The sequence below is a fragment of the Tursiops truncatus genome, chromosome 1 (assembly GCF_011762595.2).
Source record: "Tursiops truncatus isolate mTurTru1 chromosome 1, mTurTru1.mat.Y, whole genome shotgun sequence".
NCBI lineage: Eukaryota > Metazoa > Chordata > Mammalia > Artiodactyla > Delphinidae > Tursiops > Tursiops truncatus.
Genome location: NC_047034.1, coordinates 76,050,706 through 76,071,184, shown reverse-complemented (window position 1 = coordinate 76,071,184; position 20,479 = coordinate 76,050,706). Strand labels below are relative to the sequence as shown.

The window sequence follows — 20,479 nt, the reverse complement described above, 5'->3', positions numbered from 1 at the left end:
CCATGCCCTGTTTCCTCATTTTCCAAGTGGGAATAATATTTATTCTATTGATATATACCTCACAAGGTGGCACTAAAGAGTTAAAGAAATGATATATGAGAGCATTTTGAAAGGGTACATTTCTATATGAGTCTAAAATACAGGAATTAATTAGTATGGTAAATGAAAAGAGGTTAAGAGGAATATTATTGGATTAGGGGAAAAGGGGGCCTCAGAAAAGAGAGAAGCCCCCTCCTTTATTTGACAGATACCAGAAAAAGCCAAGACCACTCCACTCCTTAATTTGGCCAACATTTTCTTTTATCTTGAGACATCCCTGAAAAAAGGGGTTCTTTCTTTTCCCTGCTTCTCTGTGCCAGGGATTTGTATTCATTTTGAAGTTACTGTCTGCCTACCATATGCCAGGCAATGTGTTCGTTAGCTCATTATTATTTAGTAATTAGCCCTAGAGGGCAATATTGTATTTTTAAAGGACTTTCATGGGTTATCTCATATATTGCCCTATCTTTCCTTGTTGATGGAATTGGCAGTCACTACTTAATATGTAGAGGAACTGAGGCCCAAAGAAATTCAGTGACTTGACCAAAGACCACGGGGCAGTGATGAAACTAGTACCCAAACCTAGGTTTCTTGACTTTCCTCTTCCTGTTAAATGGGTACTGGGAGAAAAATGAAGTTACCAAGATGCTGGTGTCTGGGCTCTGAGGCAGATCTGGCTTAGGGGTGATCAGCAGAGCCTTCCCCAGCTAGGGCATCCTCTGGGCATTGCGGTAGACAGGATGGAATTTTTACGTGTCAGTGCATCAGGGAGAGATACCAGGTAGTAGGAAGTTTAAGCCTCACCTGGAGCTTGTCTGTAAAGCCACTTGGTCTAACAGACCAGGGCTCTGGAGACAGACAGTTCTATTCCTGCCAGCACTTACAGTGTGTCTGCAAATCCCTCAGCCATTCTGAATCTCACTTTTCTCTCTGTGCAATGGAGATCATAATATGTACCTCGTACTTAGGGTTATTCTCCTGAGGCTCAAATAAGGCCTGAGGCTTTGTAAACTGGAAGAAATGTGTATTAATATTAACTTCTCTTCCACGGAGTCGCCCTTCACATCGGTACCCTCCATAAAACTTTTCCCCAACGGTTGACCTGCCCAGACCACTATCAGTACCACCTAGGGAGTGTGAATTCCAGTTGCCAGTCCTGGGTAACGCGCCCTCCCAGCTCACGTTCTTGTTTTTGTTTTGGCTTTGAGGGGGAGAGGATCCCGATCTAGGTTATCGCCGGTTTTCATAAACCTCCCTGTCTCTCTATCATCCGCTCCATCCGCCCCTGCCGTCTCTCTCGGCAGGTCGGCCCGGGCTGTCTTTTCTGGCTCCACCTCTCGCTCCGGCGGTCTGTGGGAGTCTCGGACTCCCGGCCCCTCCAGACGCCGTTCTCCGGCGGGGTTTAGGTCTGTCTTCTTCACCCTCAGTGAGTCAGAAACAAAGGAGGGGGGTGGAGGGAGCGCACTCTCTCCGGCTCGGCGATTCGCCCTTTATTCTGAACTCGCAACGTCAGCGGGCGGGTGGATGGAGCTGCGGGGCGCGGGCTGGGCCGCCCACAGCGCGCCGGGCCGGGGGAGCGGCCGGGCCGGGCCGGGCGGGCGGGCGGCGGGGGAGCTTTCGGGGGCCCGGGCCGCGTGGGCGCCGGGATGGAGGGCGCCGAGGGGCGGGGAGCGGGCGTGCGTGTGTGTGCGAGCGCGAGGGAGGCCGGCCTTTAGTGTAACCGGAGCTACAAAGAAGGGGAGAGGGAGGGAGGGAGGAGCGGCGGCGGCGGTGCCGGGGGCCTCTCCGCACCCTCCCCCTGGGCAGGAGCCCCCTCGAAGCGGCCTCGGCCCCCGACGCGGGGCCGCCCCTCGGCGCCCGCGTCCGCCCGCCCGCCCGGAATGATGAAGAAGAACAATTCCACCAAGCGGGTGAGTGCGCCCGCCCGCCCCGTGCCCGCCGCTGACTTTGTGCCCCGAGGACCCCAGCCCTGTCGGGGCCGCGGGCGGCCGGGTTGGGGGCCGGGGACGCCCCGCGCCAGCCCCCTCCTTCCGGCCCGTGGCCCGATGGCCGGTCCCCTTAGCCTCGGCCTCGGCGCGCTGGGCCCCACGACGAGGCACCGGCGGGGGCTTTTGTTTGTTTACTTGGGCTGGGGGTTAACTTGGCTGAGTTTCTACCCGACCCCCGGCCTCCCCTTCCTCGGGCGGCTGGCGGCCGCCGGCATCGCGCTCTGCAGCGGCGAGAAGACAATGAGAAATAAAATAAAATGCCGTTAATCCCGGCGCGGCGAGGAGGGAGGCTGGGGGAGGGGGCGGGGGGCTCGGCGGAGACCCGAAGGCCACCCCTCGGCTCCAGCCCGGCCCTCACCCCTTCCACTGGCAGTTCCAGTTGTTTATTTGGGAGAAGGGGGAGGGGAGCGATGGGGAAGCGAGTTCCTTGGAGTGAAAGGCTTTGAAGAAGTGGGGAGCGAACGCGAGTCTCCCAGACTCCAGCTGCGGCGGGGCGGACGCGGGAAGGAGGGGACCGGGGACTGAGGAGGGCGCTGGGGACGGAACGGGAGGAGGAAAAAGCTGTAATCACCTAATCGTGTGGTTCTCATCTGGCTCGGGGGGCAGGGGCCTCAGGATGGAAATCATCAGTCTGCACCGCCTGAGAAGGTCGGCTGGGTCCGGAAATTCTGCGGGAAAGGGATTTTCAGGGAGATTTGGAAAAACCGCTACGTGGTGCTGAAAGGGGACCAGCTCTACATCTCCGAAAAAGAGGTAGGTGCCCTTTGCCGCTAACTATCCCTGTTTTCTCATAGTCCCCACTTTGTCTCTCCGCAGGGGTCTTATCTACTTCTCATCTCCCCCTTACCTCATTCCTCATTTTGTTCCAAAAGCTAGTTCAGCGGTCTGGTTGGTCTCTACCCCCATCTTATCTGCAGAGAAAGGTCACCCTTTAATGAGGAGACTGGAGTTAGAATTAGAAGTTGAGTTTGCATCTTATTTAAAAATTTTTCTTTGGAAATACCTTTCTGACAACCATGATAACTCCCTCCCAAGAATGTCCCAAAAGTTTTAAGTGTCCCCTGCTGGCCCCCACCCTATCCTGGCCTCTAGCTGACCGTAGGATTATTTTTTCTTTGCTGTTGCTGCTGAAACACTGTTCAGCTTATTCTCCACTCCTTCCTGCCCTCCCCATCCCAACCCAGCTAGCCTCCCCTTTCCTGTCTCTCACAGGGACATATACAAGTCATATCAGTAGTGCAGCTGCCCTGAATCACAGAAAACACACATACAACCCAGGGTCAGTCTCACATGACCTCAGGTAGAGTATTTGTAAGTGGCAGTGGTTTCTGTTGAAGGCAGTGTCCCTAACCAACATGTTCTCTGTTCCCCATCCCCACTCCACTGAAAAACAAAGAAGCAGGGAACTCATTCTCCATTCCTTCCTGCCCAGCTGCCCCCCACCAGTTATAGCAGAAGGGAGAATGGAGTTATGAATCCCTGTGTGTCTGTGTCTTTGGGGCTATAGTTAAAATGAAAACCACAGTCCACATTGGGTCAGAACCTGAGCCCACATATTGAATCCAGATTACTCTCTCTGTTATCTCTAATTCTTGGGATAAATGACACATAGTAATATTGAGAAACTGAAATTGCCCCTCTGTAGGTTAGAAGTCATTCCAGTCCCTACCTCTTTGACTGTGTCAGCATCGCCTAGGAGACTGTCCTGAGTTCCCCTAGTAGGATGACCCTCCACCCGCCCCCTCACCCAGGGCTAACTGCGAAGTCCTCCCTGAGTTCTAACCTCTTCTGCTTTCTGCCTAGACTATATTTAGGTAAATAAATCCTTTTATGGTATTGAAATAGACACATGCGCAGTCCTAGAGAAAGTATTCATCTGAACAGGGCATCTACTGAGGCAGCTAAGAAAGAACTAAGCTGTGCCAGGGCCAAAGAGATCCCTCATAAGGGTACTTAAACCTTGCTGTTTACACTGAGAACTTGGTGATGGAGTGAGGTGAGAAAACACTTTGACAGGAGAATTTATTTTTAAGGGTCACCTCTGCCCAACCCCAAATCCTACCCAAGGTTTTTCCACAATGTGTGGGCTTTCCAGGGGGTGGTTTTTGGCTTTTTTTTTTCTTAGGCAAGTGTCAAAGTGTATCTCCTGTCTTCCCTGAACTCCATAATGGCAGGAAACTCTAGTAGCAATCAGGGAGAACTTCCCACACGTCAGTGGGGAAAACATGTGATCAGGGAAAGGGTAGAAGGAACAAGACATCTTTTTCTTGTTTGTATTTGTTCAAAGAACAGAGTCAGGGGGCAAAAGAGCGTAGTTGACCCTTGTTTGTGGAGGAAGGGGTACTGAGACAGGGGAAAGGATGGAATGACCGCAGCTTAGGATGTCTGGTATCCTGTGAGTCAGGAGCATCTGACCGATCATGGGGCCAACTGCCCACTGCTGAGAAAGGCATAGGAAAATAGGGAATAAGCCTATTGGTAGTACTCTTCTTTGGGGCCAGTTTCCACGCTACAAAGGCCTAGGTTAAAGGTGAAACTGATCAAGGACTATAGGCTTTATTCTGTCCACTTCCCAAAAGCTCCAGAGCCAACAGAGTCAAGATTCTTTTTAATATAGTATGATGTTTGTAATTTACATGGGCTTTTTAAATTTTATTTATTTATTTATTTTGGCTGCACTGGGTCTTGGTTGCGGCACGCAGGATCTTCGTTGCGTCCTGTGGGATCTTTAGTTGTGGCATGCGGACTCTTAGTTGCAGCATGTACACGGGATCTAGTTCCCTGACCAGGGATTGAACCCCAGCGCCTGCACTGGGAAGCTAGGAGTCTTACCCTCTGGACCACCAGGGAAGTCCCAGTAATTTATATGTTAATGCAGGAAATCCCTAACCCTCTCCCCTAGAATTTGCGCCAGTATTTTTTTGCAACTGCCCCCACCAAAGAAATCCTTCTGTATTTGTTGTTAATAATCGTTTTCTTCATTCTTAGTCAAAGGGCACCTTATGATCATGGAGCTGATGTATAGGAACAGAAACTAGACCTTAGGGAGACCTCATGGTAGAGGAAATTGAGTTCAAGGCATCTTTTTTTGGCAAGCATGGGAAAAATTCCTTTCTGTGGGCTAAGGAGAAAGAATCAGGGGAAAGGGTTGACTTTTGTGGGTGGTAATTATAAATGAGACTGTGGGAATTAGATGGGCAGAAACAATACAGTGGAGAACTAGGGTCTTGGAGTTGTCCATCTTCCCTGGGCACTGGAGTATGCTTGTTTCACTGCTTTACCCCATCTTCTACCCCTGCCTTATGAGGGGCTAACCTCTGTCAATGTCTTCTGCTCCCCAGAGCTCCTTATCAGTCGTGTCCAAGCCAGAATATCTCCCTTTCCCTTCCCTTCCCCTCTGTTCCCCTCCCCTTCCGTTCCCCTCTCCTCCCCTCCCCTAAGGAAAACAGAACAAGTAACTCTTTTCCCCTGGCTACATATACACACCCAGCACTTTCCTCTCCAAGATTTCTGGCCTCTGCTGATAGCCTCAGCTCTGAGGAAGGAGGGGAAGAGGAGTGATGCATCACCCAGCATCCCTGCTTCCATGTTTCTGGGAATTGTTCTGGGACACCCCTTGCCAGCATCTTGTCCACTTTCACCTACAGCCTTCAAGGCTTCTGGTCACTTCCTAGTCCAAAACCCGGGAGCCCAGGATAGGGGAGAGCCCTGGAGGAGCCGGGTCACGTGGAAACAAAGCAAGGTGGGTGTATGAGCAGCCATTCACCTCAATGAGTCTGTGTCAGCCCCCTGGGTCCAGTGCCAAGTCAGAAGGATAGGCAGATACAAGAGCAGAGATCGGCTGGGGGATGGAAAAGAGAACCAGGTGGATTAATGAAGTCACCTCCAGGCACACAATTCCTATTTCAGAGCTTGAGATGTGGGGACTCTTTTGTGAAATATTTCCAGTCAGAGAGGGTAGATGTCTTCCAAGGAACATATGAGGCTACTTTTGACTGTTTAGTTTTAACAAGACAAGTGCTGGTGGTTTTCATCTCTCATCCCAGGAAAACCTGAACAGCTCATTCCACAGGGTCTTCCAGTCCCAGGCGCAAGTAGCAGAGGGTGAAAGGGTTTTCTAATCACAGGCTGCTCCATCCAGGCCAGTGATGAAGACTTCTTTCCTCTTGCAAGCCAAATCACAGCTTCAGAGGATTAGGGCTATGGGAATACCTTAGGGGAGAGGAGAAAAAACCCTGAGAAGTTTAAAACGGACCTTGGCAGAAATGTTAGTAGAATTTGCTTTGTGGCACTCATAAAAGGCTGGTTGGGGTTGGAGGATGTAGACGGAACTGTGGTCTCTGATTAGACATTCAACAAGAGAGTTAAGAGCCAAATGATGGCTAGAAATGCTGAGAGTGGAACCGGGTGCAAGATGGATTCTACAAGCAGGAGGGGCTCAGTTTAGACACAAGGAAGAACTTCCTGGCAGTAAGGGCTCAAACTGGAATCATGGAAACAGGTAGCAGAACGCTTTTTTCCAAGTAGTCCTCCAGGGAGAGTATAAATGCATCTTTGCCTAGAGAGCAGTGGATAATTAAGTGGCTTCTCAAGCCCACAGGAGCTAGGTTGGGTTGTCACGGTACCTTGGAAGGAAGAAGGAGAGGTAGGAACTACAGGTGTGTTTTTCACCCTGTCTGAACAAACTCAACAAACTGAACACAGGGGCTGCTGTTCCTATGGTGCTGAAGCTTCTGAAAAGAAGGAGATAGATCAGTCTCTTCATAATAGTATATATTTAAGGAAGGAGCCAGGGGATAATGGGATGGATAAGAAGGCAACAGCATAAACATAGGACAGGGGAGGGCGGAGGCAGCCCTTCGTTCCCTCCAGACATCCCCTGATATTGACCCTGCCTTTACCTCCTCCCTCTGGACAATCAAGGGCCATCCGGGTCTTGCTTACTTCAGGATGATAGGATTAAACTGTTAGTCCTGTAACCATGTCCTTTGAAGAACAAAGTGGGAGTCACAGTGAAGAGAGACCTACTGGGGCTCTGGAAATGGTAGCTTGGCTGAGGGGAGTGGGGACAAGGGGTTTAAATGGAAACCCACCTGAGGAATCAGGACATGGGGGGCTGCCCCCCACTGTCAGGCCTCTGTGGGCCTTGGGTAGGACAGCCTTTCTGTAACCTGTCATCCCTCCCCTCTCAGGCTTCTTCTGGTTCCCAAGACTGGTCAGTAACTAACAATTTGGGAGAAGGGACTAAGTAATTTTATCCTCAGCACCTCACCTCCAACCCTCCCCTAGGTAAAAGATGAGAAAAATGTTCAAGAGGTGTTTGACCTGAGTGACTATGAGAAGTGTGAAGAGCTCCGGAAATCCAAGAGCAGGAGCAAGAAGAATCATAGCAAGTTCACTCTTGCCCACTCCAAACAGCCTGGGAACACGGTACGCTCCGCCTGCCGCCTGGGCCACCGGAACATCGACCAGGTCAGGGGTGTGGGGAGCAGAGGAGAGCACCTGCCCCTTCAGGATCTCTCTCTCAGCTCTCTTGGCTCAGAGGCCCTGAATTATTGCTCTCCTGCCAGCTTTTATTATTTAACCTGAGAATATCATGGCCATTTCCTTCCTTCCAGGCAAGCCAGCCTTTAAACTGTCCAGCCACAAAGATCATATCTCTCTCCCTCTCTCTGTCTCTGTCTCTCTCTCTCTAACACACACACACACACACACACACACAAATACACAAACACACCCCTCTTGGGAGACAGCCACTTTTCCCTGTACTGTGATAGGCGGTTGAAATTCTGAATCTAATTTCTCTTGTCTGAGGAAACCCAGGGAAGCCATTCCTGTCAAATTCTATTTCTTCAAACATTTAAAGATCTTTATTTTAGTACCTGTCCTTCCCCAAACCTCCTCTAATTATCTCCAGTGCCGTATTAATATCTGGTACCCTTCTAAGCTCCTCATTGGTCGTTTCTAAAACAGCCTCCAAGCAGTGGCATTTTGCAGGAATAGAGGCTGATTTCCTTTAGTTACGGATGACTCCAGAAGTAGAATCTCTCTCCTTCCAAGAGCTGGGTCTAAGAGAATGAGATTATAATTTCTTACTTCTTCACTGTCAAGGTGAGGCCAAATGTAAAACCCTGACTGAAACAAGAATCTTCTCCTCACAGGCACCCAACTTGATCTTCCTGGCAGTGAGTCCGGAAGAGAAGGAATCATGGATCAACGCCCTCAACTCTGCCATCACCCGCGCCAAGAACCGCATCTTGGATGAGGTCAGGAGGTTTATTGTGGGGAAGGGGACGCTGAGGCAGAGGGAGCAGAATGACTCACTGAAGAGGGAAGAGGATGGTGTGGGCCCCATTTACTAGCTCCCTACCAGCTCTGCTCTTTATTTCCCTTTTGAAACCCTATTCTCCTTCTGACTTCTAAGTCTTTTCTGCCAACTTCTCTTTCCCCACTTTCTGATGCATGGGCCAGCCCTGGGCCAGCTTAAGGAGCCCCTTCATGTCCAATACATCCCTTGCCCTTGGATTTGCTCAGAAATTGTTCATGAGGTGGGATTATTCCCAGTCCAGGCATGTTCAGGCCTCAGGGGAAGCTGGGTTGGGACAGAGTCTCCAAATAGCACCCATGACTCACAGTGCATCTCTTCAGGTCACCGTTGAGGAGGACAGCTATCTCGCACACCCAACTCGAGACAGGGCAAAAATCCAGCACTCCCGCCGCCCCCCAACTCGGGGACACCTAATGGCTGTGGTATGTAAGACTATAAGAAAGTAAAAATTGGACTTCCCTGGTGGCGCAGTGGTTGAGAGTCCACCTGCCGATGCAGGGGACACGGGTTCGTGCCCCGGTCCAGGAAGATCCCACATGCCGCGGAGCGGCTGGGCCCGTGAGCCATGGCCGCTGAGCCTGCGCGTCCGGAGCCTGTGCTCCGCAATGGGAGAGGCCACAACAGTGAGAGGCCCGCGTACCGCAAAAAAAAAAAAAAAGAAAGAAAGTAAAAATTGCTGAAGGGCCAACTCCACGTCAGTTCATCTCAGACAGGACTGTATCTCAGACAGCCCACCAGAGGCATTTGTGTACCAAGGTCAAAGGCTAGGGAAGTCCCTCCACCCTGTTCCCTTTCTTGATTCCTCCAAACCAAAAATATTTAGTCAGCACCTACTGTGAATTTGAAAGTCCTGCCCTCAATAAATGTATCATCCTTTGGGGAAAATGAGATATACCCACAAGGGAAGTGAAAAGTAGAAGAGATGAATACAGTACAAGGGAACATAAGCTACTGTCTGGTGGCTAGCTGTCCTGACGGATAACAGCATTATGTATCACAGGCACTTAGAGGAACAAGGATTTTCTTTCATTTGTCTGAGCGCTAAGTGTCTAGGGAAAGAGGCACTCGGGTATAGTAGAAAGAGCATGGGGGCCTCCCTGGTGGCGCAGTGGTTAAGAATCCGCCAGCCAATGCAGAAGACATGGGTCCGAGCCCTGGTCTGGGAAGATCCCGCATGCCGTGGAGCAGCTAAGCCCATGCGCCACAACTACTGAGCCTGCACTCTAGAGCCCGCGAGCCACAACTACTGAGCCGCATGCCACAACTACTGAAGCCCATGCACCTAGAGCCCATGCTTCCAACAAGAGAAGCCACCACAGTAGAAACCTGTGCACCACAACGAAGAGTAGGCCCCGCTCGCCACAACTAGAGAAAGCCCGCACACAGCAACAAAGACCTAACACAGCCAAAACTAAAATAAATAAAATAAAATTAATTAATTTTTAAAAAAAAGAAAGAAAGAACATGGGCTTTGGAATCAGACAGAACTGGATTGGAACCTAGCTTTGCAGTGTACTCTGAAGCTGCCCGCCTCCAACTGTAAAGTGGGGCAGTAATCATGCCCACTTGAACGGTTGCTGTGAGGAGTGATTGAAACAACATATGTATCAATACATATAAGGTGCTGAATACCATTATCACTTTTTTTTTAATTACAGTATTCTGGAAATAGAACAAGTTTTATTTTAAGGCAAGAAGTTCTGAGGTCCAAATAGCAGAGGGGGTTGAGGTGTGTGGCTCAGAGAATACAGATGGAAAAGGACAGTTACCCTGCCATGCCAGGCATCCTGTATGTGTCAAACCCAACTGATGCTTAGAGTCCACAATACAGAGGAAAAAGACACTCTTCAGGAAGCTCGTAGTAAAGTGGAAAATACGGGAAACAAGCAGGAGAAATTATTTTTTTTAATAAATTGGTATTTTAAAAAAATATTTATTTATTTGCTAACTTGGTTTGGCTGTGCCGCGTCTTAGTTACGGCACGCAGGGTCTTTAGTTGCGGCATGCTGCCTCTTAGTTGCGGCATGCATGCAGGATCTAGTTCCCTGACCAGGGATCGAACCCAGACCCCCTGCATTGGGAGCGCGGAATCTTACCCACTGGACCACCACGGAAGTCCCCCAGGAGAAATTACTTTAAGTCACAGAAAAATAAAAGAAAGAAAGAAGTTTAAGTCACTATCAAAGGAATAAGCAATAGGAAACAAAGTCAGAGGGCTGTGTCAGGAGTGGGGTCTTCTCATTCAGGAAGGCACGTTGAGGAGGGAAATGACCACAGCTTGCTTCTCTTTCAGGCAGTCAGTCCTGAAATGCTCACTAACGACAATCTACCCCCTTCATTCCCTCCTTCTCCCTCTGCAGGCTTCAACCTCTACCTCGGATGGCATGCTGACCTTGGACCTGATCCAGGAGGAAGACCCTTCCCCTGAGGAACCAACCTCCTGTGCTGAGAGCTTTCGAGTCGACCTGGACAAGTCTGTGGCCCAGCTGGCAGGCAGCCGGCGGAGAGCAGACTCAGACCGCATCCAGCCCTCCTCGGACCGGGCAAGCGGCCTTCCCCGACTTTGGGAAAAGCCAGACAGAGGGGCCACCTACACCCCCCAGGCACCCAAGAAGTTGAGCCCCGCAGAAAAAGGCCGCTGTGCCTCCCTGGAGGAGATCCTGTCTCAGCGGGACACTGCCGCAGCCCGCACCCTCCAACTGCAGGCCCAGGACCCCCCGACCCCCATCCCACCCCACCCGGGGCAGCTGTCCCGGATCCAGGACCTGGTAGCAAGGAAACTGGAGAAGACTCAGGAGCTGCTGGCAGAGGTTCAGGGACTGGGAGACGGGAAGCGAAAGGCCAAGGACCCCCCTCGGTCTCCTCCCGATTCTGAGTCAGAACAGCTGCTGCTGGAGACAGAGCGGCTGCTGGGAGAGGCGTCATCAAATTGGAGCCAGGCGAAGAGGGTGCTCCAGGAAGTCAGGGAGCTGAGGGACCTGTACAGACAGATGGACCTGCAGACCCCCGACTCCCACCTCAGACAGCCCAGCCAGCATAGCCAGTACCGGAAGAGCCTGATGTAGAGGAAGGTGACAGAGTCTGGAACGTGTGGGGTGGACAGACTCTTATCTCCAAGTGTTGCAGGATACAGCTTTTTTATTTACCTCAGTCAAAAAAGAAAACAAAAACACGATCAAATTCGTTGCTCTTGCTGCTGCCCGACCCTCCTACAGCCCTTATTTCCCAAACTCCTTTCCCCCCATCTATCTCTCTGAGACCTAAATTGCCTCAGATCTGGGGAGGAGGTGACCCCTACAGCAGTATTAAGAAGCTTTCACCTGTATGAAGAGAGAGAGGGTGACGGAGGCACAGTCTGACCGTATTACACGCACCACCCCTCTGAGGTGTGGTGAGGAATATCCTGCTGCTCCCAAAGATGTATCTGGGCTCCTAAGTTTAGAGGGGGAGGTGTGGGCCGTCTCTTGTGTCCCATTCCAAGTTTTCAATCTGAGGGTGAAATTTCAGCCACTCAGCCCTAGCTCAAGAGATGTGGGAGCCAGTGCCACCTGTCCACGCACACACAAGTGAAATTTATCCCAGTCCCGAGGAGGGTTTGTGCGATTAAAACACCCCCAGCCCCGCCGCCAGGCACTGGCTTCTCACGCCTAGCAGCCTCTGATTGCGATCACGCTGCCTGGCTTTCTTGTATGAGGTGTTTCTTCCCTTCCTCTCTCACACCCTTCCCAACACTGATTCAGAGATACAGCCCTGGACGGATGGGATGGATTTGGTCATTTGGCTAGGGGCGCCTAGCACAGGGGAACCGGGGACAGTCAACCCCACGGAAGAACCAAACTAAAACGGAAACTGATTTGTGATGCAAGCTGGGTAGGATGAAGGGGAAAGCCAAATATATGCCCAGGTTCCTCTTTCGGCCAAGCTAGGGTTTCCTGTAGCCTCTCCCTCTCCTTCCTCGAACCCTACTTCCAACACTAATCAAGCCCCGGCTTTAGAAAAACATCTTTATGCTCACACCACCACCCTCCTGACCACCTCTGCAGCTGCCAGACTCCCCGACATTCTTGTCTGCGGTAGAGACTACACAGCTCATTTTGATTGCTTCTTCCCTCTGAAGTTTCTAAGATCAGGTTTAATAACAGTGATAGTGTCCAGAGAAGAAGAAGGCGACATATGAATGATTTTTGGAAAGAAGGGGACAGTCCCGTGAATCAAGTAATGAAGGGTTAAAAAAAAACACTTTGAAGTACAGTTGACCCTTGAAAAGTGCGAGGGTTAATCCACCTGTAAATTAACAGTCAGCCCTCCATATCCATGGTTCCTCTGCACCTGAGGGCTCAACCAACTGCAGACTGTGTAGTACTGTAGGGTTTATTGGAAAATATCTGCATGTAAGTGGATCTGCGCAGTTCAAACTTACGTTGTTCAAGGGTCAACTGTAGACCCCTTGCTTCCTGATCCCCTTCCCTAGGTCCCCTCTCACCTCCAAGAGCCAAAACCTAGAGTTCACCTAAGGGTGAGAGGGGAGAAGAGGAGAAAATGGGGACAAACTGTGCGTACGTCCTGGCCACAATGCTGCCCTCGTGTGACATTCAGGAAGGTGGGGTAGGAGGGAAACAAGGAAAATCCTTTGGGCAAAACACAGACCCTCAATTGCCACTCTTCTGCTCTGACATTACTCCATAACCCCCGTAAGCAAGATGGGGGAATCCGTCCAAGTTGAACATCTGTAGGGAAGAGAGATTCTCATGCTCTTTCGGTCCCCACCAGTCACAGTCATGAAGATTTCCCCTAGATTTATCCTGTAGATAACTAAATCACATGTATCCTTGAGTGAGGAGAGTACACCAGAGTGCCACCTACATGTCATTCCCAGAGTCTCCTGGGGTAGGAGGGGAGGGAGCCTGGGTCTCCAGACTTCCTATCCTCCAAACAAGTTTTGCTCACATAAACTCTAAGCAGGGTCAGCAGAGCTACCCGTTGTCACAAATATTGAAAGCCTAGGTTAAAATATTTACTTTCTATATGTAAGTCTGCATTTTTGTATTAATTTATTTTACCAGCATTTTCCTTTTTCTCTCTTTCTTTTCCTTGTCGCTCCCACATAATGAAGAAAAAGACAAAAGCAAGAATGACATGTATATCCCAACATGCCAATTATCTGTGGCTCCCAGGGGAGCTAGAGGATGGAGGGAGACACCGGAGAGGAGAAAGGTGAGGGGAAGCAGAAAAGAAAGATCAGGGACCCCGGGAGACTAAGGGTTGGGCGCTGGGCTCCTGCAGTCTTAAGGCACCAAAACCAGGCCACAAGGTGGTAAGATGAGGCCAGCTTTGGAACCAGACAGATCTGGGTTCAAATTCTGACTTTTTAGTTATGAGACCCTGGGCAAGGCACAGGCTTTCCAAGTGTCAGTTTTCTCATCTGCAAAGTGGAAGTGTAAAGACAATGTATGGAAAATGCCTGCCAGCTGGTAAATAGCTGCTGGGGCAGCTGCTGCTATTATTAGTTTGACTCAGTGGGCTATTAACAGTAGCTCAGGTGGTAGGAGTACAGTTAGAATGAGGCTTAGGGGATGGGGTTACTGTCACTGTGTTCTGGTACACGAGTTGATCCAGTCCACAGACTGTGCCCATAAGCCTTTCTTCAAGGAGAGAGAATACCAGGTACTGGGCTAAAGGCCAGAGATAGAAAGAAGGGAGAAAGCTTGATCTCCTGTCTTCAAGAATTTCAGAGCTTAGCACAAAGCCAGGCTCCCCGCTAGAAAAACAGCTTAAGAGCGTACGCTGGTGGTGGGCTGCTAGCGTGATCTCTGTTAAGGAAGCATGAGCACCGGCACTGTGGCTGGAGGATAATGATGCTGGAACTCTAGCTTTTCCCTCCTCCCAGATCCGTCTTCCCTCACTGCATCACTCCAGTTTCTTTACCTGAAATATTTCCCTTACTTCCTCCCAGTCACGTGTTCTGGGGCAAATGGGTGGATTGAGTAGGGGTGCGGGGCAACCTGCTTACTACACAGTTGCCGATAGACGTTTCTCAGGATGTGTATTTTTCTTCCTCCTTTCCTCTCTTCCAACATCTTTGCTATATTCTTTTCTTACACAAATGAACTGGAAAAGGGAGAATCTTTTGGGAGGCCCCAGGCAAGGGAGATGAGGAAATCCAGTACACACAGAGTTGACATGGGGCGAGGGGCAGAGACAGGTAAAGAACTAAATGCCATTTCCTATTTCAATGACATTTTCCTCAACTTTTCCTGTTCTTCCCCCATTAACTTGTAGAGGTTTGGCGAACAGAGTGCGGTACAGTCCTGACTGGCCTCCATTAGGAAGAATATCTGAGGTGTTGACCTGGAAAGCTGATGAATTAATTTGCATGCTATTTCCACAGCATAGCTGTAGGTTGTTTAGGGTGAAAAGAAAAGGAAAAAAAAAACAAGTTTTTCTAACTCCCGCTCCAGCCGTCACAAACCAATGCCGTGCCGACCCTAGGGAAATAGCTTTGCCTCCTTCCCTGCCGTCTCCCAGACCCTCTGCGAACAGTAAGCTCTACCTCATTACACACAAAAAGCAGCCCCGAAGAATCTCTCCCCTTTCTAAACCTTACAGGCAAGGGCACCCAGCCCCATTCTGCAACCCTCAAAGCTCAGCTACAGCCCCTCCCCTTGACACTCCCTCCCCTTGCTGGGTTCGTTCTTTTTTCTGCTTTCTTCCTACCTCCGAGTCTCCCAACAACAGCAGCCAATCCCCAGGCTGCTCTAGAGCCACACCATATATGGAGAGGTTGAAAAGAAACCCGAGTAAATGTGGGAGCGAACACACCACACACACACACACACACACACACACACACACACACACACACACACACACACACACACACACACACACACACACACACACACACACACACACACACACACACACACACACACACACACACCCTAAGACACACACACGCTAACAGTTTTTGAGCACCTCTCTGCACGTGACCCTGTGTCTATTTGTCTGTGTGTGTCCACCATTCCCTGCCCCACCCAAGAACGAGGAACCTGTTTGCTATTCCCGGCCTTTATTCATGCCCCCTGAGACCATCAATCCAACCAGTTGCCTCTGACCTAGATTCTCTGCACTAATTACAATCCTAACGAGATCTAACAAACATACAACTTAGCACAGCTGAGACCCTCGAGGTCAATTAGTACAGCCCAGCTCAGCTCAGGAAATGGGAGATGGAGCCAGAAACTCTTGTACTTGCCTCACCCCGGCTCCGGCCCCAACCCCAGCCTGGGCTTGAAAGCAGCCTTGAGGAGAATGCAAAAATTAGCAAAACCAGCTTAAAAATAAGATCTTGGAGAGTTAACGAGTATGGAGAGAACTACGTTAAGGTTGGGGAGAATTGGAGAATACAGATTCCCTGCTCTTCCTAAGTTATCAGGTGGGAGAGGCTGATGCAGCTACAAAAAGGAGGGACATAGGCAGTTTTCATTTTCGTAAAGACAATACGGAGAAGAGTAACTTAGAGAAGAGCAGGTAACATAGAACTGTTGATCTGCATCACAGCCTCCGACTTATTCCCTCCTCCTCTTTGCTTTCTCCTTTGGACAAGTTGGATTTATCTCCCCTGTCTTTCCTGCTGGTTTGGAATAGCTCTGAAATCACCTCTTTCTTTCAAAAATACTAGACTCAACCTCATTCTTGCTTTTCCTCTTCCATATAGTAAAACCATGACAGCAAACAGCCCCTTCCTCCTAAGAAACACAGAAAAATCTAAAATAAGGGTAATCAGTTTTGGGTTGACAAAGTGTTGTCGGACATTTGAGGATGATGCCTAAACTGTCTTCTAGATGAAGAATGAGAGGAAATGGCCACAAGTGGTAACAATGGGAATGTAGTTGCTTTTGCAAATTTGTCCTACCTGGCAGCAAATGCAGCGCAACAGAAAGAAGATTAAGCGGGGCAATGTGGCTCGTTCCCCGTTTTACTGGGTTCCTTTCTTTAGGTGGCAAAACAAGGCAGTGGAATGGTTGCCTGTCCTATATCCTCTGTGTGCAGACCAGTTGTCCTAACCTCATCCCTAACGCCTGTGGCTCTGTCAAGGAGGGAGGTGGAAGGAGAGGGCTAGTGGAATCCTCTACACCCGAGTGGGGGAGTGGACTTGGAGCCGCCGCAAGAGCAGAATGTCCTTCTTCCCCCAGCCTTTACCCAGCCTTGTTCAGAGCGCTGCACCCTGCTGGCACCCTGACTCCTCCACAGTCCACTGCCGCAGCAACCAGGAACCCGCAGGGCAGGATGATTCACATAGCATCATGTCTGTATGTTGATGATTCCCAATTTCCTTCCCTGGCCTAACCCCCGGCTCTGGGATCAAGGCACTTACAGCTAAGTACCTATTTGGCATCTTTACTTGGGTGTCTAACAGGCATCTTTTTTTTTTTTCTTGTGATGAGAACTCTTAGGATGTATTAACTTCTTTTAATACAATTTTAAAGGTTATACTCCATTCACAGTCATAACAAAATATTGGCTATATTTCCCATGTTGTACAATACAACATCCTTGAGCCTATCTTACACCCAATAGTTTGTACCTCCCACTCCCCCACTCCTATATCCCCCTCCACTGGTAACCACTACTTTGTTCTCTGTATCTGTGAGTCTGCTGCTTATTTTGTTATATTCTCTAGTTTGTTATATTTTTTCAGATTCCACATATAAGTGATATCGTACAGTATTTGTCTTTCTCTGTCTGACTTATTTCACTTAGCGTAATGCCTTCCAAATCCATCCATGTTGCTGCAAATGGCAAAATTTTATCCTTTTTTATGGCTGAATAGTATTGCATTTTAACAGGCACCTTAAATTTAAGTGTGGTAGATCCTTAAATAATGGCCCTCAATGAATCAACCTCCATCCATGCTCTTGCATTGTGAGTTTACTTCTCCCACTCAAGAGGCATTGCTATTTCTCCAAGTGCTGTCTGAATCTGGGTTTGCCTTGTGACTTGCTTTGACCAGTAGAACGTGCAATTGTATAAGTTCCAGAGTTTAGGCCCTAAGAGGTCTCACAGTGTCCTCTCTGGCCCTCTTAAAATTTAGCTGCAAGTAAGAAACCTGGCCGAGCATCTTTGGGATATGAGACCATGTGGGGAAAGAGGCATTGAAACCGCGCGAAACCATCCCAAACATCTGAGCCTCTGGGCAAACGCAAGCTAAATGCGGCACAACATGCAAGACCAAAGACCAACCATCCAGTCAGCCCACAGTATTGTGAGAAATTAATAAATCATTGTTGTCTTAAGCCACTAAGTTTGAGAGTGGTTTGTTATTCAGCAGTAGAAACTGAAACACTAAAGTAGGAAACTGCAATACTTAAAACCCAAAACACAGGACACTGGCATTGGGACCAGGCAGTAAACAGAGGCTAGAAGGGCAGCCAAGAGACTATTAGTAGAGGCTGGATGATCGGGGAGGAAATTACCATTGGACGCTGGAGAAAGGGTTACCTTGTGTTAAATAGTTGTGGAATAATTTATGAAACTGTCACCTATGGTACTTTGGAAGATAGAAAATGTACCTAATGAGCTTATTGGAGGTAGCTAAGGAGATTTCCAGGCAGAATGTTGAAAGTACCAGTAAGCTTTTCTTAGCTGTAAATGATAAGGTATTTTTGCAAGAGAAAGGAACCAAAGAAGGAACCATTCAGTTTGCAAGCAAAATTTATTGGAAAAATAATAGAGAGACAGGAACAGTCTCCAGCCAGAAAAACTTTCACCAGTGGTAATTCAGGAGAATGATCTGATGGAGGAGACCCTCCTGCCAGTGAAATGATTCAGGTATTTGAAAAGTATAGGGAAATGACTCATACAAGGACATGAAAATTGGCTGATTGTTACTAAACTGCTTTGGCATCTTATGGGGAGACAAGAAAAAGCAATTACCAACCAATTGAAATTAAGTGTGAAAGCCTGAGTCTTCTTTGGTAGCTTACAAGGAGGTCCTTCTCTCCTGCTGTTAAGAGAGCAGTAAAGAATGAAGACCCAACTCAGAAACTAGTAGAGATGCAGAACTTCAAAGACAAACTTTCACCTGAGGCAGGAAACTAGAACCTTCAGGACAGGGTAGATCTGTTGTGCCAGGGCCAGGGCCCTAGTTGAGAAAACCTGTACTGGAACCCTGACACATGGAGTGGGGACATCCGGTATCCTCGGATGGTAGATGTCCCTGAAGATTTTGGTTTCCCATACAAAAGTGATCCACCCCTCCCCGTTAAGAGCTAGCATCACCTATCCCCAGTAAAGGCCCCTCCCTAGAAGGTGGCAGAGGTCAGGATCTGACCCCATCTCCTTTTCTGGCTGCCAGGATGATAACTGGTGCTAAGTCACAGCACAATTCAGCTGAGAACATGTTGGACCTCAGAAGGAAGAAAAGGAACTAACACCCAGCATGTAACAGCAGGAGCAGGAGAGAATGCCATGGATTAGATTTTTTTTTTTTTTTTTTTTTTTTGCGGTACGCGGGGCCCTCACCGCTGTGGCCTCTCCCATTGCGGAGCACAGGCTCCGGATGCGCAGGCTCAACGGCCATGGCTCATGGGCCCAGCCGCTCTGCGGCATATGGGATCTTCCCAGACCGGGGCACGAACCCGTGTCCCCTGCATCGGCAGGCGGACTCTCAACCACTGCGCCACCAGGGAAGCCCCATGGATTAGATTTTGAGTGTGCTTGATCAAGGGTACCAGAATATAAAACTGGATAAGAAAGAGTTTATTAATTTAGGGGCACTCTCTTGGGATATAGGGTTTACATTTCAGCAAGGACACCAGAGTTGTTTCCAATGTGTTCTTAGAGTGCTCCTAGAAGCCTGGAAAAAGTGATGTCCCACACTGAGCAAAGTTGGAATGCTGGAATTGCCACATCAGACGGTGGAGGAAAGGATTAAAAAGCTTAGGGAGTGGACATAGTGGAATGGATCTATTATTTGAGGCCTGAAGACCCACCAAAGGATTATATTTCATGGAAGGTTCAGAAGACAAACCATTCACCACAGCCACTAGAGGGGCACCAGCATCACTGAGTTCAGTGGTGGCTCGTCTCTGCAGAGCAGGAGAGGCAATCACAGAGCTGGGATCATTGATAGCAATGGAGATAATCAAACCCCCCTCCCCATCTCCATCAGTTGAGGCCAAGTGGCAACAGTAGGAACCAGGGGGTCACAATTATCTTAATGAACAGCAAGATTGAAGGGCCAAGCAAGGGGGCTTAACCCACAGAGATCTGAGTTGGTTAATGGAACACGATATCCCTAGGGACAAAATAGATGGGCATTGTTTAATATATAAAAAGAATGCAAGAGGGCTTCCCTGGTGGCGCAGTGGTTGGGGGTCCGCCTGCTGATGCAGGGGACGCGGGTTCGTGCCCCGGTCCGGGAAGATCCCACGTGCGCGGAGCGGCTGGGCCCGTGAGCCATGGCCGCTGGGCCTGCGCGTCCGGAGCCTGTGCTCCGCAGCGGGGGGAGGCCACAACAGTGAGAGGCCCGTGTACCGCAAAAAAAAAAAAAAAAAAAAAAGAATGCAAGACTAGGTGAACAGGGAGCTGAACACTGTTGCCCCAATAAGAAAAAATCATGATCCCTTGATGTGGAGAAATTGGAACCCTTGTGCACTGTTGGTGGGAGTGTAAAATGGTGCAGCCACTATAGAAAACAATATGGTAGTTCCTCAAAAAAATAAAAATAGAATTACCATATGATCCAGCAATCCCACTCCTGGTATATATCCAAAAGAATGAAAGCAGGATCTTAAAGAGATATTGGCACATCCATGTTCATAGCAGCATTATTAACAGTGGGCCAGAGGTGGAAGTAACTCAAGTGTTCACCAAAGGATGAATGGATAAACAAAATGTAGTATATACATGCAATGGAATATTATTCAACCTTAAAAAAGGAAGGAAATCCTGTCCTATACTACACCATGGATGAACCTTGAGGACTGCTAAGAAAGCCAGTCACAAAAAGACAAATACTGTATGCTCCCGCTTATATGAAGTATCTAAAATAGTCAAAGTCATATAAACAGGAAGTAGAATGGTGGTTTCCAGGGGCTGCAGGGAGGGGGAAATGGGTTTT

At 49.1% G+C, this 20,479-nt stretch overlaps 1 protein-coding gene and 1 long non-coding RNA gene across 7 annotated transcripts in view; one reads left to right on the top strand and one right to left on the bottom strand.

Annotated features, from left to right (window-relative positions):
• The window catches only part of LOC117309655 (uncharacterized), a 72,731-nt gene that overhangs the window by 15,815 nt on the left and 36,437 nt on the right, over nucleotides 1-20,479 (bottom strand). Inside the window, exon 4 of one of the 2 annotated variants that reach the window (XR_012333348.1) lies at nucleotides 5,765-6,239. The exons of the other annotated variant lie outside the window; for it this stretch is intronic. This is a non-coding gene — a long non-coding RNA (uncharacterized lncRNA). Of the gene's footprint in view, nucleotides 1-5,764; nucleotides 6,240-20,479 lie in introns of those variants that run through there. 2 annotated transcript variants of the gene reach the window in all.
• On the top strand, nucleotides 1,793-17,085 carry PLEKHO1 (pleckstrin homology domain containing O1). 5 transcript variants are annotated; one of them, XR_012333340.1, is made up of 7 exons: nucleotides 1,793-1,949; nucleotides 2,634-2,780; nucleotides 7,317-7,499; nucleotides 8,189-8,293; nucleotides 8,676-8,777; nucleotides 10,716-11,741; nucleotides 13,469-15,304. XR_012333340.1 is itself a non-coding variant. In XM_033860222.2 (6 exons), exons 1-6 carry the CDS (start codon nucleotides 1,920-1,922, stop codon nucleotides 11,418-11,420), a joined length of 1,230 nt encoding a protein of 409 aa, XP_033716113.1. In that variant the 5' UTR covers nucleotides 1,793-1,919; the 3' UTR covers nucleotides 11,421-17,085. The 5 variants fall into 5 exon arrangements, 4 of the variants coding, with proteins under 4 accessions (XP_033716113.1, XP_033716111.1, XP_073664361.1 ...); XM_033860222.2 differs by having other exon boundaries at nucleotides 7,317-7,457; nucleotides 10,716-17,085; XM_033860220.2 differs by having other exon boundaries at nucleotides 10,716-17,085.

Bases quoted from the DNA above. Each gene is read 5' to 3' on its own strand.
- PLEKHO1 (XM_033860220.2), top strand. From the start codon at position 1,920: ATGATGAAGAAGAACAATTCCACCAAGCGG. The intron at 1,950-2,633 runs GTGAGTGCGCCC...CTCGGGGGGCAG, and splicing joins AGAACAATTCCACCAAGCGG to GGGCCTCAGGATGGAAATCA. The intron at 8,778-10,715 runs GTATGTAAGACT...CTCCCTCTGCAG, and splicing joins GGGGACACCTAATGGCTGTG to GCTTCAACCTCTACCTCGGA.